This window comes from Propithecus coquereli, unplaced genomic scaffold (assembly GCF_000956105.1).
Source record: "Propithecus coquereli isolate 6110/MARCELLA unplaced genomic scaffold, Pcoq_1.0 Scaffold49, whole genome shotgun sequence".
Lineage (NCBI taxonomy): Eukaryota > Metazoa > Chordata > Mammalia > Primates > Indriidae > Propithecus > Propithecus coquereli.
The window spans coordinates 2,956,084-2,971,958 of NW_012150729.1; the positions used below are offsets into that span (position 1 = coordinate 2,956,084).

A 15,875-nucleotide genomic window follows, 5' to 3' on the forward strand; every position below is an offset into this window, starting at 1 on the left:
ATCTTTGATTTCTCTCCTCACAACCTTACCTAATCACTCTATCCAAGAGAGCGGTCTCCACATATCCCACTGCACCTGTTCTTTCCTCCTTTACATTTCCTGCATGATCCTTGGAAGCACTTAAGTTTGCAACACCTGGAGGTCAGTGACAATGGGGTAGAATCACAGAGACAGAAAATACAAAAATTATGATTTTTAAGGGGAGGCTGAATTTTCCTAGTTCTGAAACGGAAACAAATGAGAACAAGATAGCATTCTATTGATACAAAAGTGAATATATGTAAGGGAGCTTAGGTTCTATGATATTATTCTTTCCAGTAAGAGTCACCCACTGAGATGAAAGAAGGCAATTGGCAATTGAGTGTTTAAGAAGAGTTTATCTCCAAGAGATCTGATATGAAGGGTTTCTTAGGTATTGTCAGGAAGTGGTTTCTATTCACAATTAGGCCATTCTTAGCTCTGTTTTTGACACAGTTTCTTTCTTCCTTCCTTTCTTTTTTTTTTAACAGAAAGGTTGTGGGTACCATCTGGATCTATTAATGGTGGCTGTCATGCTCGGTGTGTGCTCCATCATGGGCCTGCCGTGGTTTGTGGCTGCCACGGTCCTCTCCATCACTCATGTCAACAGTCTAAAACTGGAATCAGAATGCTCAGCTCCAGGAGAACAGCCCAAATTTCTTGGCATTCGGGAGCAAAGAGTTACAGGGCTTATGATTTTTATTCTTATGGGTTCATCAGTCTTTATGACCAGTATTTTGAAGGTAATGAAATTCACCTTTATGAATTTGAGAGAAGGCACAATATATTTATTATTGTTTAAAAATTTCATTCGCATCCAAGCCATACATTTGTAAATATTGCATGGCATGTGATGAAAGTGATGACTTTCTTTACCATGTCTATATAAATCATCTTGACCTAACGGAGAGAAATTATGTCCTGTATTTTAGAATCCTTTACATATATAAAAATTTAGTCTGGCAAAATAAAATTTGAAGTGTAAATTGTTTTAATAATTTTGAAATGATGATCAAACTGTGGGCAAATTCACTCATTATTTCTGAGAGACTTGTGACCTAAGTTCATTGCAAGCCTACATAAACTTTCTATTTTCCTGTCAATGGACAGATATATTAATGATTAATATTATTTACTATAAGATAGAGGTGTAGAGATGAACACAGTCATGTTCATGGTCACATACACAGTTTTGTATTCTAAATGTTCCAAAAAATGCATGGGCATCATCCAGGCATGTACTTATTTTTTTCACGCAGTAATTGAAATCCATTTTGAAGAGCGTTAAAGAGTAATTATTTTGTCATGTAATTTTGGCAGGTATTTCCAAGGTGTGCTAATTGCATTATAAGTTATAACTCATTTTAGTTGCTGACAATTTGAAAATTTTAATTAAATTATTTAATCATTTACACAAGTTTGCAAGAATTAATTTGTTATATAAGTAATTATAGACATAAGATGATGATGAACTATTCCAATAAAAAGAGAAAATTTGAACAATCCACATGTGTAAAAGTATATGACATAATGTAGGAACAAAATCTAAATGTTAGCTTTATGCTTTACCTTTAATTCAAATATTTTACTATTGTGAAACAAAATTCAAATTGTGTCTAAAGTGGCATAATAATAGTTAATATTATTGTTCATTATATATCACATGCTTTTTTAAACAGATTTTGACCTATTGAATACTTACAACAACCTTATTATTATCATCTCTTTTTAGATTCTGGGAAACTAAGGCACAGAGAGCTTAAGTAACTTACTTAAGATTACACAGCTAAAAAGTGCTAGAGCTGGAATTTGAACTCATGTCTTCTGGTTCTGTACTATACTGCTTCTGTTCTAAAATACCCTTTTTTCCCTGTTTTTCTCTTTGGTAAGTGCAAAATAGCATGACCACATTATATTTTAAAATAATTTGTGCCTTTTCTCTAATTGTTCTTTTACAGTTTATTCCCATGCCAGTGCTATATGGAGTGTTTCTTTATATGGGTGCTTCATCTCTAAAGGGAATTCAGGTAAATTATTTACAATACTGCAAGCACATCTATGATGACTTATCTTAAGGTCTATTGATGATAAGTCATGGGACAGCTAAGAAAATGACATCACCCAAGGAGTAGATTTTAGATCACAATTAAATTTCTTCAAACTGATCAGAGTTACAAAAGTTAAGGAAGATTCTCTCCAGCATCTAAGGTTCATAATCTTAAGAGTACTTTATTCACCATATGTATATTAAAATTGTAAGAGGTTTAGATTTTACAGCTTTTAGAAAACTAATAGCAGTATGCTTCTAGATATATCCAAATGCTTATAATCTTTGACACTCTAATCATTTTTCTGGACTTGTATCCATGAGAATAGAAAAAACTTTACACCAAAAGTTGTTCATTGTAACACATATATTAAAATATTAGAAACAACCCAATTATCCAACAGTAGTAAAATAATTAAGTAATCCATGGTACAGTCACTGAAAATTTATAATTATGATGACCAAAAAAGCAACATGATAAAAATGCTAATGATATAATGCAAAGTGAAAAACTACCTACCATAGGTTGTTAAAACTATGAGTTTGAGCTAGATTAAAAAGGAAGATGGAGAAATAAAAATAATTCACTAAAATAGTGAGATCCTGGGTGATTTTTTTTTCCTTTTATGTTTGTTTTTCTGTTATTATTAGAATTGTATGTATAGATTTACTTTAAAAATTAGACTAACAATGAAGGCAGTTTTGAATATACAGGGAACTATGCATTGTTTAAGTAAGCATTGGTTAAATATTTTAGACATTGTATTAGTTTTCTATCGCTGCATAACAAATTATTATACAATTTAGCAACTTAAAACAGCAAATATTTATTATCTCACAGTTTCTGGGAGTCATGAATTTGGCAACAGATTAATCAGGTGGTTCTGGCTCATGGTGTCTCAGGTGGTTGCTGTCAGGATGTGGACAAGAGCCACAGTCATCTGAAGGATTTATAGGGCTAGAAGATCTACTTTCAGATGTCTATCACACAGCTGTGGGCAAGAGGCTTCGTTTCCTTTCTGGTTGTTGGTAGGAGGCCTCAGTTTTTTGCTACAGTTGCCTCTCTATAGAATACTTATGTGTTTTTGGGACATGGAACCTAATTCCCTCAGAGTGAGCAATACCAGATAGAGAGTGAGGATGAAGTCACGGTGCCTTTTGACTTCATCTCCAAAGTCACACATGGTCATTTCTACTTTTTTCTATTTGTTGTAGAAGTGAGTCATTAAGTCCAGCTTACACACAAGAGGAGGGAAAGGGAAAACTCCATTGCTTAAAGAGAAGAGTATCAGAGAATATATGGACACATTTTAAAATCACCACAAGTATATTCCAAACCTTTACGGAGGCTGTTGGCAAATGCTTCCTGCTTATTTCTTTTACGATACTGTTATGGATCGAATAATGAGTGCTTCCTCAACATTTATGTCTACCTGGAATTTTAGAATGTGACCTTATTTGGAAACAGAGTCTTTGCAGATGTAATTAGATATGGATCTCAAGAGATTATCATGGATTTAGGGTGGGCCCTAAATCTAATGACTGTGGTTCTTATAAGAGGATAGGATGCAGAGAGACACAGGGAACAAGGTTATGTGGCAATGGAGGAAGAGATTGGAGTTTTGCTGCCACAAGCCAAGGATGACAGGAGCCACCTGAAGCTGGAAGAGCCAAGGAAATTTTCTCCCCTAGGACCTTCAAAGGGAATATGGCCCTGCCAACATCTTGCTTTCAGACTTCTGGCCTCCACAACTGTAGAAAGAATAAATTTCTGGTGATTTAAACTGACAAGTTGTGATAATTTGTTGTGGCAGCCCTAGGAAAGTAACACAGATTTCTACTTAAATTGTCCTTTGAAGAATCTTGTTTTATAACATTATTTAGCCCAAACACTCACATTTTATTGGAAATGAGGCTAGAGGTTTATTTATTATATAGAGTTGTTTTTTCAATTAAAAGGAAAATATAAATTGCAGCATTTTCTATGACACTAGATTCATTCCTGTTCAGAACGTATAAAAGAATAGTCACCTGACTAAAGGACAAGTAGCACAGGATCTCAGTTCCTGAATGAACAACTAACTGGATTCTGACTTTGGGAGAAGAAACAGCACTCAGGCTTTAGGACAGTGCTGGATGTCAGACTGAGGCAACCTTCAACATGAAGTCATTGGAAGACCACTGAACACCCAAAGTAGATAGTATGACTGACCCTTCATCCCAATGCTGGGTAAACTTAACTGGGAGAGGGAGATGGCTGAGAAGTGTTATGTGTTTAAATTTTACTCAAATTAGGGTTAATTTGCTCATTTAAAAAATCTCACGTAGGAAAATGGTATTTTGATAGAATTGGTTTGGTAAGCCAGATAGGGAACAGTACCGAAGAGGTTTTATTTATTTGTTTTGCTGGGTTTTGTTGTTTTTTTTTTTTTTTTGGTTGTTGTTTTTATTTTTTGCCTTTGGCAAAAGTTCCACGAGTACTAATTTCATCTGTAAGTGAAAAGTATTTATTATTAGGCCCCAGGCTTACATAAATACAGCAGCAGAAGCTTAAGAAACAAAATAAAATCATTTTGATAGGTTTCAACAGATTTTTCCCCCTAATTCCACTCTCATGATTTTATACCCATGAGTTTTAGAATTAAACAAGAATGTCAAGTGTTGGAATTATTTGGGGTGTGAATCTTTTAAATGAAAATTGAAGAAAACATTGTAAAAGGCCCATAAGTTAAGTATAATGAATTTTAAATAACACAAATGAAACAGCAAGCCAGGTCACACATTGACAAACAGGGTCTCACACTGAGAAACAGGGTTTGTGAAAATGTAAGAGAGCAATGAACTCAGGCAGTAGAAATGACTATTTGGAATTGTAGCTAACTGGGTGGGGAAATGTGATACTGATATTGGGACATGCTAAAAGCCAAATGCAAAACTTAGGATACATTTACCATGATTATTATTACTTAAATATACACTGACTATCAACAGTTCAAGGAGCATGTTATTATAATTTGTTACCCTATATGGTGGAGGAATCTGTATGTTACCTGCTTGTTTGGCAATATTAAGAAACTTATTATCTAGGCTTCTCACTGTGAAAGATGGCAGAAAAAACAGATCACAATGTTCTCATGAATGCTGTTTCTGTATTCAGATATATAACCACATCTATATTCATTCCAACACTTTAGGGATCCAAAGTAAAGCAAATGTGCCATTTAAACAATAACAATTGAAGCACCCACACACTAAAGTACACTTATGCAATAACAGAACTTCACAAATGGAGAAATGGTGGCTGGGAAAAATTAGTTCTATAGAAAAGGAAATACTCAGTTTTAAGTTAGAGGATTTTATTTCCTTCCTATTCCCACCTCCATTATGCACCAAGTTTTATTTGTTTAATGACTTCTAATTTTAAATGGTATTTAGGGAGTAGAAATAAAAAGACCTAATGACATCTATACGGACAGTATGGAGAGAGATGAACCAGGAATGAGTTCAGCACTTAGTACTCTTCATAGAAGTTTTAATAAATGTTTTTGGAAAGTATGAATGAATATGAATAAATGAATGATCAATGGATGAACTAATGTATGTATGAATCTGGTTTAAGTAACTGAGGCAAGAAAGATTATGTCATGCCATAAGACAGCACAGAAGGAAAGATAGTGTTATGTTCAGTTTGGGATTTTTATTATAGGTACAAGCAAGTTTTGGTAAAACAGGATGATTTGACTCTAACATTTTGACTCCATGGACATTTGTTTGTCTACATATTAAAGTGATTTTGGAACATTTGATAAGAATTTCTTACAGTTTTTTAATAAGTTATCTAATAAAATCTAAATACTCTTTTGAAAATGCATGTTACTGTAGAAATGGCATGAAATAGAACAGTGACTGACAGTGATTGAAACCATTATTTTCTAAATAATCACCTCTTGTTGGAAACACTGAAAACTGCAAAAATTGGCCTGAGAAAAATTATCCAAATGATCCACATAAAATAAAACATGCAGTATAATTTGTTAGTAAGTAAAATGTGATTGAAGATTTAAGCTTCTTGTGAACAATTTAATCTATAAAATTCAAATTGAGAAAATTTGGTTTGCTTGATAAAAATGACCTCAGAGGCAAGAGGATCGCTTGAGTCCAGGAGTCGGAGGTTGCAGTGAGCTATGATGAGGCCACTGCACTCTACCTGGGGCAACAGAGTATGACTCTGTCTCAAAAAAAAAAAAAAAAAAAGGCCTCAGAGTCGAATCTAAAATAATATTAGGTAGTATGAAAATAATTGTGCTATATGGCAAAATTGAAACATAAATATCATTGATCCCAATGAAAATAATTTTATTAAAATGCAATTAAAATATGTAAGAGATTTGACTATGCAGTATTGGACATTAATCAAGAAATTAAGTTAAAATTTGCTCTGGAAAACAGTTCGTTAACAAAAATTTATCTAGTTTAAATCTTTTTTTTTTATTTCAGGATACTGTGGGGGTAGTTTAATCTTTATGGTTAAGATGTTGTGTTTGTAAACTTAGCATCAAAACCTTTCTTGAGAATTGAAGTGGCTAAGTCAAAACAGCAGAGTCAAAACAAGGAGGTTAAAACATCCTACTCTGCAGCTAGATGCAGGTCTAAAACTCAGGAGAGAGAGACAAAGCCAAGGCAGAGACCTAGGATGGGAGTCATTAGCAAGCATGTGAAAGTCAAAGCCATGGATATGGATGAACTATTCCAGGAGAGAAGAGGACAGAGAATGGGTATCCAGGAAGCTCATACTTGAGGGGCAAATAAGGAAAGAGATTGTGATGTGAGATAATGAAAAAGAGGGTGGTGATTATGTTTTAACTCCCAGGGCTCTACTCTCCAAGAGAGCAACATGTAGCATTGGCTTTGCCATTTTTTTTGTTGTTGTTGTTATGGAATATTATGTGGCTTTGCCATTTTTAAAGTCTTCTAAATTATAACCATATTTGAGAAAATGTGGGATATTCTTAAACAGAAATTATAGAAATTCACAGTGTAAGCAGAACAATCCCATTGTCCTGATGCCCAAATATCAACTTTAGAGTGATTCAGATATGTCATGTGAACGTAAAATTTTGGACCATATTAAACATCAACTTTTCCTGCTTTTATTGTTGTCTTACTCCTAAGAGAAATTTAGTGTGTTTAATCTTTTAGCTCTTTGATAGAATAAAGCTCTTCTGGATGCCTGCAAAACATCAACCAGACTTTATATATCTAAGGCATGTACCACTTCGAAAAGTCCATCTCTTCACAATTATTCAGATGAGTTGCCTCGGCCTTTTGTGGATAATAAAAGTTTCAAGAGCTGCTATTGTGTTTCCCATGATGGTATGAAACTTCTATCAACTCTTTTTCTCTTTCTCTGATTTTCTGGTCTCTTTGGAAACACAAACACATGAACTAAAACTGGAACAACAATTATTGGAAATCCCAGTACAAACTTTGGTACTAAAATAAGTGACTTAAGATACATGTGTTTTATACACATGTATCTTCAAATGTTACTTTAATCTCAGCCCTAATAGAAACTGACTTGTTTTCTACCAAAAAACAAATAAGCAAATCTACATCTTCTATCTTTTCCATTCTAAAGTATTTTATTATTTACTTCAGGTGTTAGCCCTGGTATTTGTAAGAAAGTTGATGGACTTGTTGTTTACCAAACGAGAACTCAGCTGGCTGGATGACTTAATGCCTGAGAGTAAGAAAAAGAAACTAGAAGATGCTGAAAAGGAAGTAAGTGAGAGTAAAATCAGTATTTTATAAAGAAGGAAAAAAGAACATAGTAATAGCTCTTTGCAAAACTATTGTTTTTATCTTTAGACAGTGATTATTAACAAACACAGTGATTATTAACAAACACAGGTGAAGTAGTTTGAAAGTTTAATGTTTAAAATCATAAAGATTTGAACAGAGAGAGAGTGAAGATCTTACAGGAAGAAACCAAATTCTAATGAAATATGCAAATACTTTGTACTTAGTTACCCTAAGGCTTATTTTTCCATTGTGGATGACAGAAACTTGCTGATGCTTAACTGTTTCCAAATTATGGTCATGTCATGATTGCTTTTTGGTAAAATATGTGAGAGGAAAAAAGAGATGTTACTACTGTTGGTATTTTCCTAAGGAACACAGTTTTAATCAAAAGATTCTAATGTATCAAGAGGCTGAGGCAGGAGGATCGCTTGAGCCCAGGAGTTTGAGGTTGCTGTGAGCTAGGCTGACGCCACGACACTCTAGCCCGGGCAACAGAGTGAGACTCTGTCTCAAAAATAAAAATAAAAATAAAAAAGATTCTAATGTAAAATTAGTTATTCTTGAAATATGTGAAATGATTAAGAGGAAAAATGTTGCTCTGATTTGTTTTCAAAGTGATTTAAGATTGAGTAAATGTTGTTTGAGAAACTTTTGGGATTTAATTATTTTCATGGACTGCTGATTTATCCTATTCTGTTTCATAAGTTATAACAATTTAAGTTTTATGACATATTTAAAATTCATATGTAAGCTTGGGTCTATTTTGAAGGCTACATTTTTTAAAGTATATAAAAACTACAAAGGGTGCAAATGGAAAAAAAAATGATCAGTACAACATTCGACAGAATGATTGAACCCATTCATTATAAAATATAAAAATAAAATTACTAGGTGAATAGAAATGAAATTGAAAGAAAATATTTGGTAAGAATTGTGCATTATTCTTTCTATTTTTTTGCTTTAACAGGTAGTCAGTACTGTATTCAGTTTCCTATCTACAGAGTATTTTCTCAAACTATGAATATATTTCCTATTTCCTTGGGGGAATTCATTTACACGTGTTTCGGGGGTCTAAGGTTTTGCTCATTTAGTGAGGCCAGATTAGGCCACAAAATCTAATGTGGTTTCTGCTCAGAAATTTCTATAAATATGGATACATAACATGTGATTGGTAGTTCCTTTTCTTTCCACGGTGCCCCATCACTGCCAATGGATTCCCACATGTAGAGAGTGATCCTAATGACATATCTTAATTCTGTATGAATATTTCAATTTTTCCAAATGTCGTAGAAGGCATACTTAGAATCATACCACTACTACTAATAATGTAACACTAAAAATATGTTATTTATTTTTCTGTTTAACATATTCTTATTTAAATATTAGAGTTTTTAAAAAATTATACTTTAGGATATTTTGATATTCTCTATTTCCATTTAGGGCTTTAGTAAATATTTGCTCTCATCCTCATATACCATTCAAGAAAAATATGACAGAGTTTGGCACAAGTAAAATTTAAATAAGATGGACACACAAGAATATGGAAATTCTAAAGCCTTAGGTTATCCATACTTGATGTGATTAAAATTATTCAGATTGAAACATTTTCCAAGAAAGTTTAAATTCCAAAGAAAGTAATTTTGAAGACAAAACTCATTGGCTATGAGCATCTCTTCCAGTCTTTCTGATAATTTCAGTACAGCAGGTCCTCAAATAACATTGTTTTGTTATAACATTGATGAGAAAAAAATTGATTCCCAGCCAGGCCACTATCAGGGTGGAGTTTGCATGTTTTCCCCATTGTCTTCGTGAGTTTTTTCTGGGGACCCTGGTTTCCTCCCACATCTCAAAGATGGGCTGTTTAGGTGAATTGGCATGTCCATATGTTCCCAGTCTGAGTGAGTGTGGGTGTACGTGAGTGCACCCTGCAATGGGATGGTGTCCTGTCCAGAGTGGATTCCTGCCTCACACCCTGAGCTGCCGGGAGTGGCTCTGGACACCCATATTCTGAACTGGAAATAAGCAGGTTGGGAAATGAACGAATAAATGAATAAAAATTATTGCAAAATAAAAATTCATCAAGTATACAATAATCGTACAAAATGCACAACAAACAATTCAGTATGAAAGTACTCAGCAAGCCAGTCCATATATTATTTGGCGGTAGAATGTGCTCCTTATGATTTTCTCTTTGTAAACATTTATTCTTTGATTTAACCCGCCACCTCTACAACCACTGTCACTCACAGATTCATCAAAGTTTAGGTAATTCATTATCTTACTTGTTTTTACTAATCTTTCTTAAATTTATGTATAGCTCACATTTATTTCAATATTTAATATCAAAAGTGCTTTAAGTCTTTATTTAGAAGTTTGACGATGTTTTTGTGATCAGAAATGTGCTGTAGGAACTTAAGTCTTGTTTATAACTATTAGCCTGTGGTAAAATTGGTTTCATCATCCGTTGTTTCGTTTGAAGTCACAGTTTCCAAGAACCTATCAACAGCTTTAAGTGAGGACTTACCATACTATTAATTACACTCACGTGGTAATGTACATATGTAATTTTGCTTTATTTTCCTATTTTTATTTTCTTTCAAATGTCTTTACTGCTTCTGATGGAGTAAGCTAGCAACAGCACCAGCCATATAATCATCTCTTCTGCAGCGTTCTCCTTATGTGATACTCATACCATGAAACATTCTTGCCCTTAGAACTTCAAAAAATTAAAAATGATATGTAATCTACTATATTATGTTTAAAGTTCTTCCCTATTGTGATTCAAAGAAAATTTCAGGTTCACCTTTTATTTTTCTGTGAAATATTAGAGAACAAGTTTGGTTATAATCTTAAATTTATTAGCATTTGCCACTCCCATTGCCCAGAACCACTCACACGGCTTTGTATGTGTGGTACGTGCATGTATGTGTGCCATATGCCCATGTTGGAGTTGATGAATCTCACAGGGCAGAGACCCTGTGTCTAATCTTTTTACATTATATATCCACTGTACTCCAATGGGTATTTACTGTTTTCTGAATATGAAGATAAAGATTTTAGAAGTAACTAAATATTACTAAATTTCCTAGAACTCATGCTTTCTGAAAGAATACAAATATAGATTTAAAGATTTACTGGGGCAATTTTACAGCTAAATCCATCAGATCCAAGTTTGAGGGGAAAGCCTTGCAATACATTAACCATGTAGGTTTACAGATCCTTAAAATCTCAGATGGATTAATAAGATGATACTTTCACGTGATCCTCAGCACACGGAAAGAAACAAGAAAAGCAATAATACAATCAAGAAATAATCCATAATTGAACATTAAAATATAGTTCTGACTACTGCAAAGACAGCTAATTCTCCATCAAACTGGAGAGAGAAAAGGAAGTTTAATGATGTTCACTTTCTAGTTTGGAATTAAAGAGTTTGGAATTAAATTAAAAGAGTATGCTCAGTAAAGAGAGTAGGAAGATTTAAGAAGGATTACATTAAATCTTAAATTCCTGGTTGATTTTCTACTTGTTTGCCTAGATCTCGGTATTCTATTTTCTTGAGGCTTATGGACTTGATGGAAGGATGTGATCTTACTGTGGCATCTTATAAGAAGGCCTAGTCTTTAGGAGACTGTGTGTTAAGGTGATAAAGGGACAAGTTCTCCAGAAATGTTGCATTTCTGCAATTGCTCAAATTAATTGAGTAACTTTGATCGTGATCTGGCAAGATGGTAAATGGCAGAAATGTCTCAGCTCCCTGAGACTTGAATTTAAAGTAGGCTCACCTCTTGTCCTTTTGATGATAGTCACAAGCTTGTACCTTTATCCTCCAGGGTTTTCCTATCAGTAGCCCATTTCTGGTCTTATGGCACTGAGAAAACATTCATTTGACCTTAAAATTCAATAATGAGTTAAGCAGAATAAATAGCTACACAGGCCAGTCCAAGGTCGCAGAGCTTCTGTTCCAAATTTTCATGTACTTCATGCATATGCATATGCATATGCTTCAGTTTTTAGAAAGAAAGGATTATAATCAGGGTAGAAATGAATATTGGAACCCTGACATTTTGCACATTGCTCTGTGTAAAGGGAAGACTGCAGAATCAAATTCTGGATGTCCAAATGTGCTCAGAGTACCAACATGCCTTCCTTCCTACTTAAATATTCTCTAGGACATTGTACATATTTGACAAAAGGCTACTGTTAAAAGCAGAAAACCCCAGCAGAATGTTTGCTTCTGGGCAGCGGGAAAAAGCATTAATGTTAGATAACTCCTGGAAATTCAACTCTGTGGAAATGATCATGATACTGATAGTTCTCGATTTACTGGAAGTTCACTCTAACATATACACTATAGGAGTAAACAAAAGCGGGCATGGAGCCTTTTGGTCTATATAAAGCAGGATCATGAAAAAGGTCAAGAAAACATAAAAGCAATCTAAAAACAAGAGTAACCAAAAATTATAGAAGATGTCTTACTAAAAATGGTCAGAATTGATTGTGGATTGGAAAGCATGGCCAAATTATACAGATGAATATCATTTCTAATTGAATCTTAGGATGGCACAAACATATTCTCCTTCCTCAAGCAGTGGTTTTCCAAAATGTGGTTCTAGAACTTCTGTTGCATCAGCCAACACCTGGTAACTTGTTAGAATGCAAATTCTTGGGGCCCTACTACAGACCTATTGAATCAAAACTCTGGGGATGGGGCCAACCATCTGTGTTAACAAGACTCCAGGTGATTCTGATGCATGCTAACATTTGAGATAAGCCCTTTCCTCAAAACACAGAGTCTGAATCTCCAGAATATTATCTTCTAAATACAAGGACACTCTATCAGAATTTAAACATTTTTAATAATATATATATAATCACTTAGAGATACTAAATCGAATATTCTGATGAAAAAGAAGCTACATTCATGTATTTAATAATATATGAATTCTATATGGAGCCCCTCCCCATTTTTCCTTTTCAGCTTTTAGTGAGTAGTTTTATGTATTGACTCTTCTATTCATTGCAAATCATAAGAAATACTTCTTATAAATATAACATTTATGGTTTTCAGAGATTATATATATATGTAATGTTTGCAACTTTGTTTTATTAGTAATTGGTGAAGGAAATGGTTTAACATTTCTTATGTTCTGTTGGCTTTGTTTTACTCTTGGGTAAAATAAAGGGCTTGAGTTTGATTTCTGAAGTCCTTTCCATTTCTTAAGATCTGTGAATTTTAAAATTGCTGAATATTTTTTCTAGTGCTCTAAGCATCTTTGTGAACATTGGCTCTCTGCTGTTGTTGTTTGAACTTCAAGACAGAGATATTATATTTGAGGGCTCCTACATTCCTACATAGATACAGACTTTGCCAGAAAAAAATGGATATAGTAACATGTCACCTATTTCCCTACAAGTAGGTAAAGGATAAAGCATTTGTTAGGTATCACGATATGTGAATTATAATATTTATGCTATCACAAAATATAGTTCAGATTCATGTTATAATTTGATGTGTAACACCCTACTTATCAAAACACACCAGAATTTGACTTCGATTTTATTTTTCGCTTCTACAAAAAGCCTTTGGCTCAACCAGGCTAGTTGTTCACTGTCATGCAAACACATCTTATTTATTCCTCCCTTTTATGGTTGGTCCATATTGTTTCTTCCCACCTAGGAATTCTTCTTTTCTACAGCCTCTGCTCCAGTGCTTTTCATGGTGATCCTTCATATCCTCTGACTGTCGGGTTTCTGTCTTTCTTTCCATTGTTGTATCCCAGTATCTCGCAAACTACCTGTCATGTAGATCATGCTTAATACATATTTGTTGAATGGATTAATTAATAGCTCCTGGATTATTCTTCTTGTTCACTATGTGCCTAGCACATAATACATGCTTGGTAAATATCTGTGTGCTGTTGAGTAGGTTTGTTTTTCTAAGCCTCAATTTTCCTGCCCTTTACTGGATATAGCATTAATTGTCCTTCACTTATTTTATATTTGACTATCTTAATTAAAAGATGGCATTTAAGTCACAGTAAATAGCCCTCAGTCAAATTGGAGAAACCCCTCAAATGTTTTTGGGCAAGCTTTGCTCATCACCCCTTTAACATCTTCCCCATGCTGTAGAACTCCACGTATTTTTTCGATGAACCCTGTGTAAGCTAAGTGCTAAATGGAACTCATTTTAAGGTACTTCTGACTTGAAGGTGGCGAATACCCAGTGAGGGTTATGCTGTCACTCTCTTTCTTTTCTGGTACAATTGAGATAACCTAGGTTGTGAGTGCCATGACGGCTAATGCCCAATTTGACGCCTCCTCCTCAGAAAGCCTCGCTTTTTGGCTTCCTCACAGCGCTGCCGGGATGCAGCCGGCCCTCCGTCCCCGCGCTCCGGGGCCCACCCGGCTGCCTTCTGGCACTGAAGGCAGCGGCTGCTCTGCCACCCTTCTCTTCAGATAAGCATGGCTTGGAAAAGCTATCTTTAGAGGTGATGAGTTTTTGTTTGGATAGAATTATGACTAGTATAAAGCCCACACATGCTAACAAGCCACAGAGTGCAAAATAATTATTGAAAGCAATTTGAGAGAAAAGTGGAAAATCATCTGAAGAAAAAACAAAATTGTTCACAAAGCTTTGGTCCAATTTTTACTGTTAGATTGAATCTTGAGCTTTCCTTTTCTGCTGCCAGGTAACTGAGGCATTGACAGCACTGTTCTTCTCTTTGGATTCATGGAATTTTACTCTTTCTTGAACCTTTCTATCTGGCTTCTTGATATTTTATTCTGGATTGGCCAGACATGATACTAACTACTGGGCTTCACCTTTCATTGGGCAACCAAGGAAAGACTGGCGCTTTACTTGTATCTTGGTTTTACTTATGTAGCCTTTGGTATCACTGAATGTCTTTTCTTTATGTCTCTCCATGTACTCATTGCTCCTATACAAAAAGTAACTTTTTCTACCTGAAATGATACATATGCTTTGCCCATGGCCTTGGGGATGTGCATATAAGTTTATAAGACATATGTACTATATTCCATATATTATTACTAACTCGGTTGCCAGGCATGCCTCATTCTAGGCTGCATATCAGCTCTGCAGTGCCGGAATGGGTAATTTCAAACCAATGGTATGTCTACTCACCTTGATTTAGCTCTAAAAATAGTACTGCCAAATGACAAGGGGAATAGGCATGATACACAAGTAATAAAATACTTCTAATGGGCCCTAATTTATTTTTTTCGTTTGAGGAACAGCAGAGAAAGAGAGTTAAATTAGTTCCTGGAATGCAAAGGGGTAACGCACTTGCCACTAGCCCCACGGAGTATAAAGATGACACAGGGTTTTTGGGAGGAGGCTTATAAGCAGAGAAGCAGCAGAGCTCACATAATTCCTGGCTCTCCATTGGTTCCACAGCATAGGAATAGAGATTCTGTATCCACTATAGCCAGAGTCCCAGCAGAGAGAGGACTGCCTGGGCCAGCAGGTTGGGAGAGTATTCCAAGTGTGAAATGAGACCTGCCCTCACATTGCTTTATATATTCATAGGTTAGCTGAAGAGGCACTAGAAAACACTTTGTTTCTTTAAGTAATGAGAAATATGGCATGGGCTATGTAGACTATGGAGTGTCAGGTGGACGGCTAAGATCTGATCACCTTAGGAACACCCTTGCACACAAGGAATAATGACATCAACCTAAGGTCTCTCTGGAGGCTGGTTAGGCCAGCTTAGCTCTGCTAAGCTACTGAAAGAGGGCAGGAGATGAGCCATCAAGGCCATCGCTATTTTCTCTCATCAGTTTCCATTTGTGCAGGGGGTCACTTAGTTTTTCATGTCCATAAATCTTAAAATTCCATTTCTGGAGTTAGAGCCATTAGTAAATGACCTTAAATAATTCTTTGAACTTAAACCATGCTAATTGATCCATTTGAAAATAAATATATTGAATGAGAGCTATAATCTATAGATAACTTTCTCTTTTGGTGCATGGAAAAAATTTGATG

The 15,875-nt window shown here is 34.9% G+C and overlaps 1 protein-coding gene across 3 annotated transcripts in view; it reads left to right on the top strand.

Annotated features, from left to right (window-relative positions):
* SLC4A10 (solute carrier family 4, sodium bicarbonate transporter, member 10) overlaps nt 1–15,875 on the top strand; it is a 409,333-nt gene that overhangs the window by 381,278 nt on the left and 12,180 nt on the right. For all 3 annotated transcript variants that reach the window (XM_012655843.1, XM_012655844.1, XM_012655842.1), the window contains 4 exons: nt 510–761; nt 1,977–2,045; nt 7,265–7,438; nt 7,724–7,846. In XM_012655843.1, the coding sequence (XP_012511297.1) occupies nt 510–761; nt 1,977–2,045; nt 7,265–7,438; nt 7,724–7,846 (618 nt within the window). The remainder of the gene's footprint in view (nt 1–509; nt 762–1,976; nt 2,046–7,264; nt 7,439–7,723; nt 7,847–15,875) is intronic.